Source organism: Lethenteron reissneri, chromosome 44 (genome assembly GCF_015708825.2).
Source record: "Lethenteron reissneri isolate LAM-NWPU_2019-01 chromosome 44, ASM1570882v1, whole genome shotgun sequence".
Classification (NCBI taxonomy): Eukaryota; Metazoa; Chordata; class Hyperoartia; order Petromyzontiformes; family Petromyzontidae; genus Lethenteron; species Lethenteron reissneri.
Genome location: NC_083822.1, coordinates 6,266,560 through 6,285,179, shown reverse-complemented (window position 1 = coordinate 6,285,179; position 18,620 = coordinate 6,266,560). Strand labels below are relative to the sequence as shown.

At 48.4% G+C, this 18,620-nt stretch overlaps 1 protein-coding gene across 5 annotated transcripts in view; it reads right to left on the bottom strand.

The window, feature by feature from the left end:
- Positions 1–18,620, bottom strand: part of LOC133353500 (glucagon receptor-like) — a 68,117-nt gene that overhangs the window by 29,501 nt on the left and 19,996 nt on the right. For 3 of the 5 annotated variants that reach the window (XM_061569787.1, XM_061569788.1, XM_061569786.1), the window contains exons 3-4: positions 13,800–13,896; positions 1,116–1,223 (exon numbers count right to left, since the gene is read on the bottom strand). In XM_061569787.1, coding sequence (XP_061425771.1) covers positions 1,116–1,223; positions 13,800–13,896 — 205 coding nt within the window. The remainder of the gene's footprint in view (positions 1–1,115; positions 1,224–13,799; positions 13,897–18,620) is intronic. The other 2 variants (XM_061569789.1, XM_061569790.1) reach the window with 1 other exon arrangement.

The window sequence follows — 18,620 nt, the reverse complement described above, 5'->3', positions numbered from 1 at the left end:
CAGCCCGTAAAGAGCCGCATGCGGCTCCGGAGCCGTAGGTTGCCGACCCTTGGTATAGGCTGAGTGAGCGTCTTTCGCAATGAAATTATTTCTCTGGAACGGCGGCAACCGCCAGCACCACGTGCGATGACGTATGCATCGTTTATACCGTTGCGTCCAGATTATAATTGCCCGCAAGTGGATGGGATCCATCACGCGTCGTTCACTTCAACTCATTTCACTGAACGCGCAATCAATGTATTGAACAAAACATGGCGAATGTGCTACATTTGTATTCAGTTTGCGAATAGGACAAACTTCCTGGAAGGACGCGTACAGTTGTATCCATCCTATTGGAGGGGTGGCTAAACAGTTCATGCACTTTGCTATGGCACCCAGCCACCCGAGTTCAATTCCCACTCACAGCTAACATGAGATTGGCACGCGATATCTGAACCATTCCTGCCCCCTGCCCCTTCACCAGCTCGCATGCGGTGAAGCATGGTGAAACAACCCCCATCGCTGACATCATGTGGGGAGGCCTTCATCCAACAGTGGATTGACAAATGGCTGTACAATTATAATATAGACCGTATTCTCTGGAGTATGCGACGCACCTTATTTCTCTGTATTTCACAACAAAGTTTGAGCGTGCATCTTGAAATCCAGTACAGATTAGTATAACCGTTTTGATATCGGATACAATGTTGGTGTGCGTTTAGAGCATCGCATAATGGTGGCGAGATGTTAACTACCTTGCCTGGTATACAGGAGGTCGTGGGTTCGATCCCGACCCGTCTTCTCTTTGTGGTCGCGTGGATTTTTCGCCGGGTCCTCCTGTTTTCCCCTCCACATTTAGAATCGACGAGTTTAGAGTATCTGGCTGCCATAAATGTCTAGCTTCTGACCATGCCGCTTCTGAAAAAGAGCTGTATAACTCAGTGGGACCTCATCTGTTGATATAAATATAGTTGACAATTTAATAATCTGGAGAATATGATCGGTTTTCCGCATTTTACTCATACAAATGTCAGTGACTGCTCCACCTGGCCACACCTTCCCACCCCAGGGTCAATGTTTCTCCCTCAGTCCCTCCCACCCTCCCCCACCGTATGGGTTGGGGAAGTGCCGCTCACCTTTGTCGTGCCAGGGCACGTACCAGGGGCACGACACGTTCACCACCGAGTCGGGCAGCGCGTCCGGCCAGCACGCGTAGCGGTCAAACGTGCGGTTGCAGTAGACACCTGCACAACCGGGACCACACAGCGAGCGGTCAGCGGCAGGATGAGTCTGTTGTGGTGGGTTGTCGATTATAATAGCAATGATAAAAAAAAATGGATGCCTTCACTTGCAATAAAGCCTCACGAATACAATTATTAGTTTGTGAATTAATTCCCAAGTCGAATCATGTTGCCCAATCCTGATACATCCTTTGAATAATAGTGGGATGAATGGTAATGTTACGAATACTAATGCCCTCTCTTTACTCAGGGAAGAAGCCTCATTGGGTTGTCATGCTCTTTAACAGGAGGGCCCTGCATTGGGATTTTTTGAACAGTTGTATCAATGGGTGTTTGTTACGTGGGAGGAAATATAATTAAATCAAATTCCATGCATATGAGGGGGTGACGATCAACCTCCACACAGGTAGATCCAAAATGTAATTTCTGTGGTGCCATCTTCTGACCACCATTGCAGGATACGCCTACAACAGCTGATGTGTTTTATTGGCAGTCTTCCAAGCAAGTACTAATCGGGCTCAACCTTGCTAAACTTCCCAGATGAGACGAAATCAGACATTCGGGGTGATTTGGGTTGTAGGCCATGACACATTGTAAGGACAGGTCTATCTCAAACCACTGCTGAATGAAGACCACATTAGCCACCTCTGGTCAGTTCGAGTTGGTAAAGTGGGGGGGGGGGTGCATAGGGCAGGTTCGGATATCACAATTATAATTCTCAAAAGATGTTTGCCGTGTTCAGGGTTCATCATGCAGTGCGAGAACGATTGCGTCGCTGCTGCACCCCCAAAATGAAACTAAGAGACGTTAAACGGACTCTGTTTCTCCAAGAAAACAAGAAGATAAATAAATTATGCTTTTTTGCAGCGACATTTATTTCAGCAGCAAACTCCCCTCCGCAGGCAGGGGGGCAGCGAAGTGGTGAGACTTGTGCCTCGCAGCTCGAAGCATCTGGGTTCAAATTCTGCCTCGGGTGTCTTTCTGCGTGGAGTTTTCGTGTTCCCTCACCCCCCTCTGTTCTGTACGGGTTTTAGCCAGTTCATGCAGTTTCTTACACGTAGCTAAAATATACAGTGCTATTTGGTGTTGACCTAACATCACCATGTAGCAAGGCACTCCTTGAAAAATAGCTTTCAGACTCAGTTTGGCTATCTTCGGTAAATAAGTGATTATTGTCATTATGCAACGTCTCAGTTTGACAGGCCAACATGACTCTGGGAAGTTGCCGCATGTTCCGTGCCGGCATTGATAGGTTATCGCTAACATCAATGACCCTTGCTTCTTGTCGTACATCTGGGCTTAATGGATAAAGGCTCATGACTGGTTGCCCTGGAATATTTCGCATTCCTTTGAGAAAGAAAAACTACAACATTGAATCCTACTTTGAGTTCACGACTGCTTTAACACGTGACTATCGCACGGTTAGAGCGCCAGATACACAAGAAGACATGCGATTAAATAAATACACTTTCATATCAATGTTATGTGAGTGGACGTCCGACCACGTAGCCACAGAGCCATGTGACAGCCTCCTCCTCCAACACGTGCAGGGCAACCATTCTGGCCAGCACGCCCTTGTCGCACATCACAGCCAGAGATGTCCAAATGCATTGCCGTGAGGAGTACGAAGCGTGATACGAGATTCAGAAATTGTCTACGGTTGATTGGGGGGCGTGCGTTGGAGGGGCTCACGTGGTAGATTAGCCAGTTGTGTTTTCTGTAGGTGAATTCAATATTCAATCAGATCCAATTACAGACCGCATTTCCTCCTGAACGGAGCACTCAATACCTTGGCACGGTGACGCACCCACAGCAGAGACAATTATTTTCTTTCTCTAGCCACACGTTTGCAATCAAGCTGGAGAACACCGTTGGCAATGTCATCGCCCGCTCTTAATCTCTTCCCGAATATCGCCGGCAGATTTTCCGCCAGCAATTATAATTCTCCAAAGTTATTTTTGGTTGTACCACGTGTCGTTCGGTATCGTGAACAGCATTTTAATGTTGAATATATTCAGGACATCAAAGGGCCTTTTCACTGCAGGTGTTCCGTTATGGCAACTGCTGGATGATGATGATGATGATGGTTGTTACTGTGAGTGAAACGCTGTGCCCAATTGGTAGATGCTGGGGATCGCTCTCCAACACAATGGTATGCTGAAGCAATAGCTTTTGTTCAAGAGACAACTTCATAAAATGTGTCTGCGTCAGGTGGAGGAGGATGCACATCAAACATCCGCATTTTTACTCTCGCGAATCTGACCCAAACGTCAAGCAATGCGTGATAACATTGGTCGCGAAATAGCTGCGTGTTAATCATATCGAGTTGCTGAGTTGCAATAATCCGACGGAACGGAGACTTCCACGATGCGAAGCAGGTGTCTGCATGAGGGTCACTGTGCAGTCCGAACTCTTTTCACGCAGTCGGATGCGATCGCACAAACTTCATTTCATTCGGCCAGTCTGCACCGCACAACTGCCACTGGTCATGTCGCCAGCGCAGACATCACTCTTGCGCGATTTGATGGATCACGTTTTGAATTTTCTTGATCAAAGCATTTTACCAGAATTGTTTTTCTAGTTTGGGAAGTCAGAGAAGTCACGTGATGCTATCTGAGTGGACATTAACTGCAGCAGTAGCATGACATGTATGCCTTCATGCTCCAGTAAATTGAAAACGAATTTCTGTCGAACAGTTTTTTGTGTTTAGTTTGTTGTCCTTCCCCCGTACCTCCAATTAGCACGGTTGGCTACGTACGGTGCGAAGGAAGTTCTACATATATACGCAATATCAATGTGATCCTCCCGTCTCCAGACACTCTCTTGCGAGCTCACCCACAAGGACTGCATCTTCCCTTCGGATTGAGCCAGAATAACCAAAATTAGCACAACAATAAAGGTGGAAGTTAATATTTGTTTGATCTAGAGTGGATTCAGAAGCTTTATAAATCCAAATTGGTTTGCATTGCATGAATACGAATAATTTACAACCTTTTATCAATCCACAAAATGGTAGATGAAAGGTTTACCCATGCTGTGTCAGTCATGGAGATTTTTTTTACCATACTTCACCACGTTGGTCAGAGCAGGTGGGTCAAACGGGGGTAGGTGATGTTCCTGAGGATCAGTTCAGATATCACTTGCCACTGATGTCAACCGGGGGCAGTAAATCAATCTCAGCTCATTGGTCTCATAGCACAGTGTGCTAACCACCATGCCACCGCTCCAACCTGGCGGTATTACATTAAGTGCTTAAAAATCAATTTTAATCTGTGGATTTTACAGCCTTACTCATGCTCCAATCAGAACGGATTTGTACCCCCCTCGTAAGTACAGATGAATAAAACCACTCAGTGGTCGAATGCGTGTCTCAGTCGCCAAGCGGGCTGCCTGTTGTCTGAGCGCGGGCACGTGACGTGAAAGCACACGTCCGGGGAGTTATTGATTTTTTTTGTTCTGTTGATATGCTTGAGAATCTGTCACCAATGCACTCCAGTGGATGTGGTGTCACTCCGATAGCGGCTTCATTGATTGCAGAGACTCCAACAGAAGCCTGCAAAATGGGAGGGCTCGGTCTTTCGAATGTTTACGCAAAGCAATCAGGCCGCACGGACGTCGTGTCAAAATCGCAATGTGGTGAGAGAATATGTGAGGGTTTTCTCTCATCTGCATGATATGATTTAACAATATTTTTTCTCTTGTTTTTATCCTGATTCTGCCATAGGAATTGTGTCACGAGACAAAAACAACCCATTCGGAAGTCTCACAAAACAGTGCAACCCTTTTGTGTTGGAGAATGGTTCTGGGAAGCAGATATCAGAGAGCTACCTCTGAGATCCCTTGAGATGGCATCTCGTCCACAGAATTGGGGTCAATGCTTTCCTGCTCGCTCTACCACTGACAGTAATGTTCGTCACATAACAGTCACACCAAAATGTTTAATTGTTACAACTGGAATGTATCTAAATTAAGTGAAGAATCATGTTGAATGTGATGGACTTTGTTCTATGCAGTCATTGGTGACTGGGCTGAAACCATAAACCCAATACAATTGAGAACCCAGTTTAATCACATTGCTGTACAAGACAGTAAGACATGTGGTGTATATAAGATTGTTTCAGAGAAGAGGCAGAGACGGACTCATAGGCAGAGCAAAAAAGTAAGGACTTGGAGCTTTGAATTGAACAGTGGCAATGAGTTGAAAAGCATGGTGGCCGGTGGGAGGGTGTTCCAGACAACGGGAACAGCAGATAATAAATTGCAATCTGTCAGAATAAACGTTGATTCTGGCAGTGATTTCAGAAAAAAATGACCTATTCCTCTGAAACATGTTACTAGAGGGAGCATTCAGATGCAGCCACGGCCAAAGTGCATGAGGGTGATCAAGCTAACACCCAAATGTAAACCAGCTACGAAAACACACACACACGGGGGTGGCCATGTGGCTCAGCGGAGCTAATTCCACGTTAGAAACACTGAGCCAACACGGCTAAGAGTCTGTGTTCAAATCCAAGTTTCAGCCACACCGAACCAACCAGCGCCCTCGCGTTCTCACCACAGCCGCAGCGTCCCCCCACCCACCCACCCACCCTTCATCCTTAGAATCGAACACGAAGCGTTTTATTTCGATTTAAAGCTTTCGTGACTGCAGGGATTCATCTTCTTGATTATTTCGGTAAAGTCACGTAGAAGGGAAGTAATAAAATAATAAAAATAAAACATAATAAAATAATTATTTAAAAAAGTTAATAAAATAATTTTTAAAAGTAAATAATTATTTTATTATGTTTTAGTTTTATTATTTTATTACTACCCTTCTACGTGACTTTACCGAAAGAACCAAGAAGACGAAGCGTTTTAAACGAGACAATCCTGCTCAATGAGACCTGGAACAACGTCTCTGCCCGACAACTTCCATGCCAGGACAAGACAGAGACACTTGGGAGTACGATGTTGTGCAGTAGTCGAGAACAAATTGCTTCCACAGAAATGGCATGATGCGCTTCATTTACATGTAAAGCCATTCGTCAATCCACTCGGGGATTGAGGGCTTCCTCACGCCGTGTACCACGGTGGCGAGCTATTAACTACCTCGTCTGGTATACTGGAGGTTGTGAGATCGATTCCGACCCTGACGCCTGCTGTATATTTCGAGGTTGCGTGTCTCTCTCCCCGTGGTCACGTTGATTTTTCAATGAGTCCTCTGGTTATATATAGAATCAACAAGCGTTTAGAGTATTTGACTGCAATAAATGTCCACGTGACAAGCCGTTTGGTTGAGCTATCATTTGTGGGCAGGTCGCTTCTCAAAAAGAGGTATATAGCTCAGTGGGCCCTTTGACTATACTCATCGCCCTGGTCTATGTTGATTGGTGAAGGGGATCTAGAAATGGTTCACACTGGAGAATAAGACTAAACAAAAACCATGTCAAATTACAAAACTGGACAGATGGCACTGCGGTGGGACAAGCAATCGGGAGGTTCGGAGTTCACGTCCTGGTCGGGGGTTGTTGACTGTCCTATAGATAGGCTTGCCCCTCGCCATAGGAACGTGGAACTTCCATCGCTGGCTCTGCAGAGCTGTAAACAGGAGTTGAGCACAAATGCCTCGATGCCCATGTGAGCAGCGGAGGAAGTCGCTCCGACTTTGAACGACCCTCTTAGTTGAACGGCACCGGCCTCTGTCTTGAGATTCGAGGTATGCGGCAGGAGGTCTTCGGGGGCTGAGCGATGTGAATGCTTCGCATTCCCCGAGATAAACTCTCGATCGTAAATCAGCGATCAGAGGGGGAACGGAGGCACGCAGAGAGAGGCCGTTCACTCCCAAACTCTACCAACACCGCACAAGACACGGGGTTTATTTTTTTCCAGCAAGATACTGTTTTTATGGTGAACCTATTTCATTTATATATACACACACACACTTACGTTATATACTGCAATCTCTAACAGCGTTGTCTAACTTGCAGCCGTTAATTCCATAATATCAGCACCGAACTGCAGTATTCGACGCTGTGCATGCGCGAGTGCGAATGTGTGGATCTGCGTGTGAGCGCACGAGTCTGTGCATTGACGTGTGCCCGTGGACACCGGTGGATGCCCGTGTGATTGTGTGTGGGTATGTGTATGTCCGCATGAATGTGTGTGTGTGTCCCCGCATTAATGTGTGTGTATGTGCGTGTATGTGCATGTATGTGTGTGTGAATAGTGGGGAGCGGTAGTGTAATGGTTAGCGCGCTGCGCTACGAACCCGGCGACCCGAGTTCGATTGCCGCTCACGGCCAACACCAGTGACTTTTATCTTAACCGGTCCTGGGCCTCCCCTAGGTTGACTCAGCCTCAATTAAGTATCTGGTGCTTTGTAAAAGAAACATGGCCACTCGGGAGACAAAGGCGGTCAGGCACGGTACTTGGCCACCCACCCTTGCAGGCCTTAATAGGTGTTCGCCAACAGCACTTGCACCAATTGTATTTTAAGGCTATAGGGGGGATCTTTGTCTTTTGTGATTGTGTTAGTGTGTGTGTCCGTGTGTTAGCATGCACATCACACCATTTAAGTACTAAGTTGACCCCTGTGCAGACAGGGGGGAAAGGGTCCTAAAGACAGAGAGAGAGAGAGAGACATGGATACAGAGACCAACAGAGGAACACAGAGATAGACACACAGATAAACACATGGAGAGAGATACATAGAGAGAAAGAAAGACAGAAACAGAAAGAGGCATAGAAAGAGACCGACATAGAGAGAGAGAGAGACATGAAGAGAAACAAACACACAAAGAGAGACAGAGAGACCAACACTGGAAGACATAGACAAACAGAGAGTGAGAGAGACACGGAGAGACCAACATTGGCAGACATAGACATACAGAGAGTGAGAAAGACACGGCGAGACCAACACAAGATATGGTGACAAGCACACAGACACACAGACAGACACACAAACACACACAGATAGATGGGCAACAGAGCCATTTGGAAGCTCCTTAACGAATTGAGCCATGTGTTGTGCATATTTGAAGATGGCACAAATCATGACCGTACGAACTAAATCCCCTAAAATAGACTCCTGGACTCGAATCATCAAAGCTCGTCCACACAGCTTTGATCATGCACAGCACACAACTTTTTTTCTCAAATTGAAATGAACCACGCATTGATGCTGTGTATGCTACGTGGGCAGACACACGCAAGATACCCCATGAAGCCCACATAGACTTTTGGGGCAACCGCTGTTCGTGAACACCTATGGAAGCAGATGGCACAATGTCCGGTCACCATTTTCTCCCCAGTGCCGAGGTTCACACGCTACACAAGATACTCATTTAAGGCCGAGTCAACCTGGGGCAGGCACGGAACATAATTCAGACATCTCTCGCCAGACCTCTTTCTTTGCATCGTGCGTGAACCACTGTACCACAGTTCCCCTTTGTGACCCCGAAAATTGGTATTTCGTTGATTTTTACTGCAGAACCCTGTTCAAAAAGCCTGAAATATCTGGACCGACCCCTCCCGAGGGAGGTTTCTACATCAGTCTCTGACACACACACACATACACGCCCGACCGAGTGCACAGCCATTGCTCAAATTATTACCGAATTCCAGCAGTCAAACACAACCGCCGCCTACTGAACCATGTCCAAAAGCGCCAGAAGCGTAATTTGTCTTTACAAGTGTTGTGCAGTGCAACCACGCGGAGACGAGAAACACTATAAGGGCTGTTGCCATTTTATTAAACCACTGTTACACTTCACACTCTATGCTCACACCAGTGTAGGTGCTCTCTATCTGGGTCCTTACCCTGGACACTGATCACTATTTGGTCCTACCCTCGGCTATCCCTTTTAAAACAGTCTGCATCAGCAGCAGACCATGCTTTCCCACCTGATGACGGACGCTTGTGTTGCGCCGGAAACGTCGTGATCTATTTTATTTTATACCTACGTGACTTAACCGAAAGAACCAAAGAGTATGTATCCCGTTGGGCTCTCTCACTCGTCTGCCCGGAGCGGAGGTTCAGCCAATATCGCCCCGCGACGAGGAGAGAGAGACCCTCTTCCAGCCGATACTTTACTCCACACGACAGGAACTATCCCCTTGGCTCTCTCCAGCCGATCCTTACACTGGCTCCCCACAACGACCACGCCTCCGTCACGGGGTCCCCCTTAAGAACCCCTCGGGTGGCTCCTCCCCCCAGCTTGGACCCGCCTGTGTGCTTCCAAGGTATCCATTACACCACCTGCGACATTGCATCATCCTTGACTGTCAAACCGCTTTGTCTCCTTCTGTTCGCCCCCTCATGGCAGAGGTCGCAACCGGGTACCCGAGACCCGTACCCTACCCGATTCCCGGCTACCCGTACCCGGCCAGGTACGGGCAGGGTACAGGTACGGCCGGGTACGTGTACGGGTGCCCGTTTGCGACCTTGGTGCGGCCGGGTACGGGTAAGGAATCAAAACCCGTTTGCGACCTCTGCCTCATGGTTACTCACAATACTCCTCTACACAAGTGTAGTATTGTACAGACAGACTCTTCAACGTCTTTTAGTAGCACACACTTTATTTGTGAATACAGTCCCTATGCACTGAGGGGTATACGGTCCCCTCACCCGTTACACTCCGAACGTACAAGCCTACAGGCTACTCATACCCCGCTCCTTCAGTGTCCTCTGACTGGACCTAGGGAGATGTCTCCCTGACCACTGGTTACTCTGAACCCTAGCCCTTATAAGGGCTGGAGGGCTTGGTCCAGGGTCCTATGCTTCTTCCGCCGTCTTGGGTCTTCGTGTCGTCGAACTCCCCGAGAGCTCTGAGCGTTCTGGCTTTATACTCGTTCGTGGCCGGGTTGTCCAATCCCCGGCCACCTTGTGGAACCCTGTGATTGGTCGTTCCCAATCTGCTTTTCGATCCCAATTCACCCTATCTGACCCTGACCGTTAGGTCGCGCGGGAAAACCTTGTTTACGGTCAGCTCTCACAACTTGTGAGACCCTGACCGTTAGTTTGAGCGGGAAAACCTTGTCAACGATTAGCTCTCCCAGTTTGTGAATATTGAGTGGGTAACTCTACTACACAAGTAACAACACAGAGCCACGCTGCGACTAACACTTGACCAATAAAAAAAAAGATATGAATCTACACTTCACGTAGCGCCCTCTTCTTTCATATATCATTAAACAGAGCAACTGACATAACGTTATTAGCTGTGCGTTGAGGCGGGTAATCCATCCGATGGCATCAGAAGTTGATTGATGTTGCAGCGTGCACACCGCCTGTGTAAGCGTGCCATGGGCATTGCTCGGTTCCATGCTGAACAGATCGCACTTCGCCACATTTGCAACGAGCCAACCCTTTCGCCTTCCATTTGTGAAGGAGATGGCTCATCTCTACATATGGGCAGAGCATGCTCTTGCAAGTGAGCTGTGCACAGCTGAACGAATGGACTAAAGTGAAGTTTTTTTTTTATATGTAAAGAACAAAATATTAAGGTGCAGCCCTGCGATTGCCTGCTCGTACCACGGCTGGTTGAACAGCCTCCACGAAAGGGAGCACGCGAAAGTATTTTTACAGAGGGTATTTGGCCTACTCTTCCACACTGGCCAGACACGTTGGACGAGGTGTGAGTACCCACAGTTTACCCCACCACACGCGACCTGCCCTGATCAACCACCTATTACAAAACAGCGAACCAAAATGCTCTTGTATCCATGCACGCTGATGCTCTTTGTCAAACTGGCATTTTTAAAAAGACGAGGCATGATTGAGATTACAGTGCTTCCAGAATCTTCATGACGTTTTCCTAACTCGTTCACAATTGTACATAACGTTGCTGACACTGATGAAGCTGGAAAGATCTATAGGAACGACGACATACCAATAACAAACATAGCACTCTCAATATTCTTTTACAATTGGCTTTCAAAAGAGAAGATATCAATGGATCGGCAATGTTTGCAAGACAAAATTTACATTTCAATCTATAAATGAACCAAAAACACAAAAACGCAGACGCTTCAGGGGAAGACCGGGAGCCGTCCCTGCTCGTGCGTCGCTTATCACGGCGGCAACGCCAATGGCAATGCCAACGGCGACGCCAACGGCAATGCTAACGGCAACACCAAAGCCAACGGCAACGCTAACGGCGACGCCAACGGCAATGCTAACGGCATTGCCAATGGCAATGACAACGGCGACGCCAATGGCAACGCCAAAGCCAACGGCAATGCTAACGGCATTGCCAATGGCAACGGCAACGCTAACGGCACACCAAAGCCAACGGCAAGACTAACGGCTATGCCAACGGCAACACCAATGGCAACACCAACGGCAACGCCAAAGCCAACGGCAACGCTGATGCCAACGCCAATGGTGTTGGCAATGACAACGGCGACGTCGACGCCAACGGCAACGCAACACCAACGGCAACACCAAAGCCAACGGCAATGCTAACGGCAATGCCAATAGCAATGACAACGACGACGCCAATGCCAAAGCCAACGGCAATGTGAACGGCAACAGCAACAGCACCGCCAATGCCAAAAGCAACGCCAACGCTGAGCCCCGCACCACGTTCTGCTTCGTCGGACCGCGGCATCGCAGCTCCGTTTTGGAACGAAGTCACCGTCGTGGTGAAATAAATAAATAAAGAAACAACCATTACGCACCTTTTGAGGCGATAATTTAGGCTAGGCCGCATGTGAAGGCGAGACTTGACAGCGGTAACGCTTGCGCGCATGCATTGTGTGGGGGTTTGTTTGTTTTTTTGGTCTGCCCCCCCCTCCGCCTCGCCCCCCCCCCCCCCAGTGTGCATTCAAAACAAAATATGAGCGTGCCTGCCCGGTGGGCCGCTGCTAATGAAATTACCTCTCACTTTGTTTTTGCCGCGATGGTTTTGTGTATGCAGCTCGGCAACGTGATCGCGAGGGTGACCCGTCGCAGCACCGCGCCGACCCTCTGCCGATTAGTAAGGTAAAGTTTAACACGATGGGCTTTCGCGATCAATATCATCCATAATAGAGGGGTTTTTTGTGGGGGGGGGGGGGAGTTAGATCGCGTAAATATATATAAATGTGTCGTTAAAACCCGCCACCACCCGACACAGCCAACTAGTAAGGGTTGTTGTCACGTAAACAGAACGTGGCCAATTCGTCACTAGTACAGCACACCGGTGTGTTGGAGAGCCAAGCCACAACATTTACGAACTGAGTACGACGTTTCGCCAGTAATTACAACTAGCTTCATCAGACGACAGCCAGATGAGTAAGGTAAAGGTTGCAGCCCGGAAAAAACGATGTCTTGCCCGCGCCGCTGTTTAGGTGAGTCCCCTTTGTTTTATTTAACTAAGCGGGAACCCAGGGAGATTTTGATTTAAAGCTTTCGTGACTGCAGGGATTCATATTCTTGGTTCTTTCGGTAAAGTCACGTAGACGGGAAATAATAAAATAATATAAATATAAAGCAATAAAAATTCTCACGATGTTTCGACTGCAACACAAGCAATCATCATCAGGTGTGAAATCCACAGCAAGAACATTTTCTTGCTGTGGATTTCTACGTGACTTTACCGAAAGAACCAAGAATATGAATCCAGGGAGAGTCTCATTTGCATGAGCGGCTGTGCGCTGTCTTACGCATTCGCGCAGTACGTTTGAAACCCCAGTGGAACGCTTTTAATCGTAGAATATCGCCAGCAATGAGACATCTCGACCAGACACTGACAAAACAACAGGGCAGAGTTGAAGAGTCGTACAAAGATCCGTGGACAAATTAATTATTTGGAGTCACATTGAATACACAGAAAAAGGAGGTTATGAATCGGAGAACAAAGGTAAATCAGAGACATTTATTGTTAAGGAATATGCGTGTGCTTGCACAGTCTCAAATCTCTCTAGGGAGGGTCCTGCATTGGCATTTTGTACCTATTCAATTCACGCGTGCTTGGCATGTGGGAGGAAATTGCATAACCCGAAGATACCCCACTCGTAAGGAGCATTCAAAGCTAAGTGCAGATAGATGTGATTCCAATGCCGTAGCCCAAGCCTGTAACACCTGATATTTCCAGGCAGCCTCCCATCCATGTATTAACCAGGCTCAAAGCCTGCTCAGCTTCCGAGATCAGCGATGCGGTTGCCCAATGAGCCAGGCACAAATATGCAGTCGGATTCCCCAGAGCCCGAAAAAAAAACCTTACTAACATTCGTCTGCTTGATGCTGACCAATCCAAACATTAGGCTTAGCCTACCCATGGGAGTCTAATAATAACTCCAGACACACGACTATCTAAGCAAGTACGAGCAAAGCACTAGCTTTGATCCACACCCGTAGTGCAGTGTGGATTGGCAAGGGCCCTGGTACAAGGAATGAAATGGGACCTCTCCCCATCCAATTTCCCCGGCACCTGGGTCCCTCTGCCTGCACACTTGATAGCTGCCTCCCCCCTGATCAACATGCCACGCCACGTCCCCGCTCCTCCCATGAGCAACGGTTGGCTTTGTACGGTGTAAAAGAAGTTCAACGTACGTGCACGCGCATTCCGCCGCGCATCCATCACACATGTGCCCCGACGTGCCGGGTGTGCGTACCCATGGGCAGGGGCTGCAGCTCCTGCTGCTGGTAACAGTCTTTGCGGTAGCCATTCCAGCGCTCGTACGTGTCCTCGAGTATCTTGGGGCTCGCCAGCTGTGCCGGGGGACAACGGAAGCGCAATTGCCGTTAGACGGAGCAGCGGTGGCATGGAGGGCCGGTGAAAGGAACTGAGATTTACGATTTGTCGTTCGGTTGTTCGGCGGGATGGTCTGACGTTCCTGACCACGATGGGAGCTTCCGAAGGAAAGTAACACATTTCTAAACAGATGCATCAGCGACTGAACATATGAATGAATGCCTTGCTAAATGCACATTTCGGCCAATCAAGTGGACAAACATGCACAAACAAGACGTAATACAATCCCGCAAACAATACAGAAGCTCTTGCATCGAATCGTGACAACTCATTGGCTCACTCGGGTGGAATGGAGTTGTGAGGGAGTGGGTGCATTATGACAAATATAAAGATCCCCCATATAGCCTTAACAGACTGTAGGGGCAAGTGCTGTTAGCGAGCACCTATGAAGGCCTACACGACACACGAAAGGGTGGGTGGCCAGCACCACGCCCGACCTTTTTGTCTCCCTAGTGGCAATGTTTACACACCGCACCAGGTACTTATTTGATGCTGAGTCGACCTAGGGGAGGCCCAGGACCGGTTCAGATAATCGTCACTGGTGTTGGCCGTGAGCGGGAATCGAACTCGGGTCGCCGGGTTCATAGCGCAGCGTAGCGCTAACCGCTACACTACCGCTCCCCATTGTGACACACACTGTGGCACATACCGTATTCAAATAAATTGAATGCTGTATTTACTGCCGAGGTGTTTTTGTGTGGCGCAACGTCAAAACACACGAGACCGCGACGCAGCGTCACGGCGGACACTTCCGAAAAGCAATCAAGTTATTCGATCCTGTACTGTGAGCCCGCATCCTCCGCTGTGCGAACGTCCAGCCACCGAGTTCTGTCGACCACACGCATCCCTCGCCCTGAAGCGTGCACAGAACTCAGCATGCGGTGATGGTGCAGGCACACTCACTCGAACTCACGCACAGTGGTGCAGCGTGTGTACGTGCGGGGAGCGGTAATGTTGCGGTTAGCACACTGCGCTACGAACACGGCTACCCGAGTTCGAGTCCGGCTCACGGCCGATATCAGAGACAATTATGTGAACCGGTCCTGGGCCTCATGCCCTAGGTCAACTGAGCCTCAAATGCAGCACCTGGCGCGGTGTGTAAACATCGCCACTGGGGACGTGGTGCTGGCCACCCACCCCGTCGTGTACCGTGCCGGTCTTCATAAGTGTTCGCTAAGAGCACTTGCCCCAACAGTCTGTTAAGGCTATAAGGGGATGGGGATCTTTGTCTGTGTGTTTAACTTCTTTTAGACCGCACGTATAGCCAGGTGTTATGGAGGCGCAATTACACCGAGGGTCAATGACAGGAGGAGGGCCCCCGAAGGTTCCGGGCTACAAATGAAGTTTGAATGTGTGGGGGGACACGCTCTGGTCATGGGGGAGGGAGGTGGTTGACAGCAGTGGAGACTGCAAGGGTGACAAGGTGTGACTGACGTCTGTGCTTATTTTTAAGTTTTCTCATTTCCAGACGAGGTCTGTGGTGCCAGCTAGCCTCTAATGCCGCGCCTGGGAGGTTGTTGTGTGGATCATGAAGGGATTGAGACACGGTGCGTCTGCTTTCCTGTTGGGCTGATTTACGTGCCATAATGCTGGGTTTTTCTTAAGCTCACGCGTATCGATTTTCAAAGCATAAATCAGCTTGAATGTTTTTGTTGCTGACGAAAATTACATGAAGTATTATTATTGGTATGGAAAATTGGTGCGGCAAGATGTGTTTAGAGTTCGCCAGCCCTCCGCTTAAATCTCCAGGCTTGGCAATTGTGGCGAGGGTTGCTCTCCGAGTGTGTTGGTTCGTTCGACATGAAGGCTGACGCTTCGCTCCTACGTGCTGGCAGCTCCTTGAGCCGGTGAAGCAAAGCTCCCTGCGAGTGACGCGAACACATTGTCCTGCGGAGGGAGCTGGTAGGAGCGTTGGGTTGCTCGGTCAATGGCCAGGGTCAACGGCGGCGTGGTGTATTCCGCAAATATGGCCGACTGTGAGGGCGGGCACAAGCCGGCGTGAGTAGGTTAAACGTTGAGTTTTATAAGGGCACCACGGAGTGACCAGCACCTCCCCACCCAGCCCCACCCAGCCCCTCCCCACCCAGCCCCTCCCCACCCTCCCCACTCAGCCGCTCCCCACCTTCCCCTCCGTCCCCTCCCCACCCAACCCCTACCTGCACGACGGACGGACGGACACAATAATCCCCTGTGGGCTGGTGTAACCAGGAGGTTCCTACCAGTAAAACACGTCGGAGAGTGACGCAGCGCTACGACGAAAATCCCAACGCAGCCGTGAGATGCCCCTGCCCAACAGGGGGGGGGGGGGGCAATGAAGCGGTGATAGCCACGGTCGACCACAACGAGCATTGTTGATGACGAGTCTCGTGCGTTCTTCACTTGCGGACGTCAATTTGTTCTGCAGGCAATGTTTTCCCCTCGCGCGATAAACAAATGCGCGCCACGACGATTCAGACGCAGCGAGGCCATCCTGGGCAAATGAAAGTGTAATTATTATTTTAAACAAAATTCCAGTGAGATAAAAAAAAGTTGCCTCGTCTGTTTATTCTGTACGGCATCTTGAGACTCTCACGAGTTAAGACGTTACGTAAATCCAAACAGCGTTGTGTAATCGTTTGGCGTTTAAATCTATCCGCGCGTCTGCTGGTTGTAATGTTAAGTAAAAATGCGAAAAGCTATATACACCGTATTAACAAACGTCGTCTCAGTCAATATATCTTTGCAAAGAAACGAGATCGTCTCGTAATTCTCTAAGAGCAGCCTGGCACGCGTATTTTTCAGATGACGCACCCCCCCCCCCCCCATCCTGCTAGCCCTGTATTTGAAATTTAAAAAGTTGGGTATTCCCACCGTGTTTAGAGTAGAAGGCTATCATCACGAAGGTGCCGTGTTTCACAGACACAGTCTGCGGCAGTTTCTCAGTCGTCAGGGGGTCGATGCCGCTCTGCGTAAAATCCCAATTGGGTACGTTGCAAGTAATCCTTCGGCATTGGGACACTTGGTCAACACTGGTTACACTGTGTGTGTGTTTTAGATATGGGAGGATGCTGAAGAACCTGGAGGAAACCCATGTAGAACAGCAGAGTGCCGGAAGTTAGGAATCGAACCCAGCTCCTTACCAGCTGCGAGGCACACGTGTTACCATTGCGTCACCCTGCCACCTAAATAACCCGGTATGTTGTCTGTCTGTGTTTGCATGGGACCAGACTCGTTTCACTTTATTGACACCGCGCATAAGTTTGGCATGTGTCTTGCTTTCCGGTGCGTCTGACATTCTAGAGAATAAGGTCAAAGCTTCCAGATACGAAACCGCAGTGAGCCAGTTTACAAGCATGCTCACAGTTCCCCAATGTGACCATCCGTGAAGGGAGTGAGTGCGTCCGTGCGACTGAATGGCAATACGGAGACGAAAACGCCAGACGTCGCTCATTGTTTTTTGTCCAGCTGTTCCAAGGCGTTTTGCTCAGTCAATAATGTCACAATAATTTCCCTGTATATTGCACGTGTCAGCTGTCCAATAAACCTCAATCTCACCTAGAATCCTAGATGGAGTTTTGTGAGCCCCACCCCTGAACTGATATGAACCTCGTTTGAAATGCATTTTTGTGCCCAACGATATATTTTGCTCTATGCAACTTCCCATGCCGTAAGGGCCTATGAAACTGCCTTTGTATGACTAAGCCCAACACTGCCACTCCGCTGTTGCCAAGCCAACAAATGTCCTCCGTATGACACGTGTTTTGTTGACCGATTTCATCATTAACAATTAAAATGGGTATTCTTTCGGTCTTTCGGTAAAGTCACGTAGATAGGTTCAAAGAAAATAACAAAAAATAACAACAAACCTACGACGTTTCGATCGCAAAGCAAGCGGTCGTTATCAGGAGGATTTTTTTAAAATATTCAAATTAGTTTGACATGTTTTAATGAGATTGTAACAATTCAGCCCACTCACCCCACCCTCCACCCCAAGTCGATAAGATGAGTTGTCTCGATTCAGGGTCCCGATTTGAGTCAAGAATCAATATTTTTTTCTCCCTCGTTTGTATTGTTTAATTGTTTATCCGGGGTGGGATTCTAAATTTTTTGTATAATTTTGCTCATGCCATTGGCATAAATGTACAATTTGCATATAATTGGCTTACGTGCATGGCCCTTCTATCGATCCACTGCTGGATGATGGCCTCCCCACACCCTACTTGACTATGCTAGAATGCGGATTGCTGAAGCAGGGAATAGATTACAGTACACCAATGCATTATTCTGCACTGCCCGCTGCTGCCTACCACAGAGCAACGCCGCCGATAACAACCTGTTGTGCGTGGCAGTGGCCCGTCTTAGCGCTGTTCAGGCTCAAACCTGCTTAGCTTCTGAGATCCGATGAAACTGAGTAAATTTTGTCAAAGGCAATTGACGCGCACTTTCTGTGAGTCATAAATGGATGGTTTGATGCTCAAATAAATTCTCTGCATCTCTTTCTCATCGTAAATTTCAAAGTTAATAAACGAATCTGCCTCCTTTCCTCGGGAAGCCCATGGTCTCACCATCTGTCCAGTGTCTTAAAATGGCGCTTTTTCCAGACGCCGTAATAAATCCAAATCGCATCTCGAAAATGAGAATAAAAATGATTACATAATATAAGATTTTTTTGGGTTAGATCGCGTAAATATAAATGTATCTT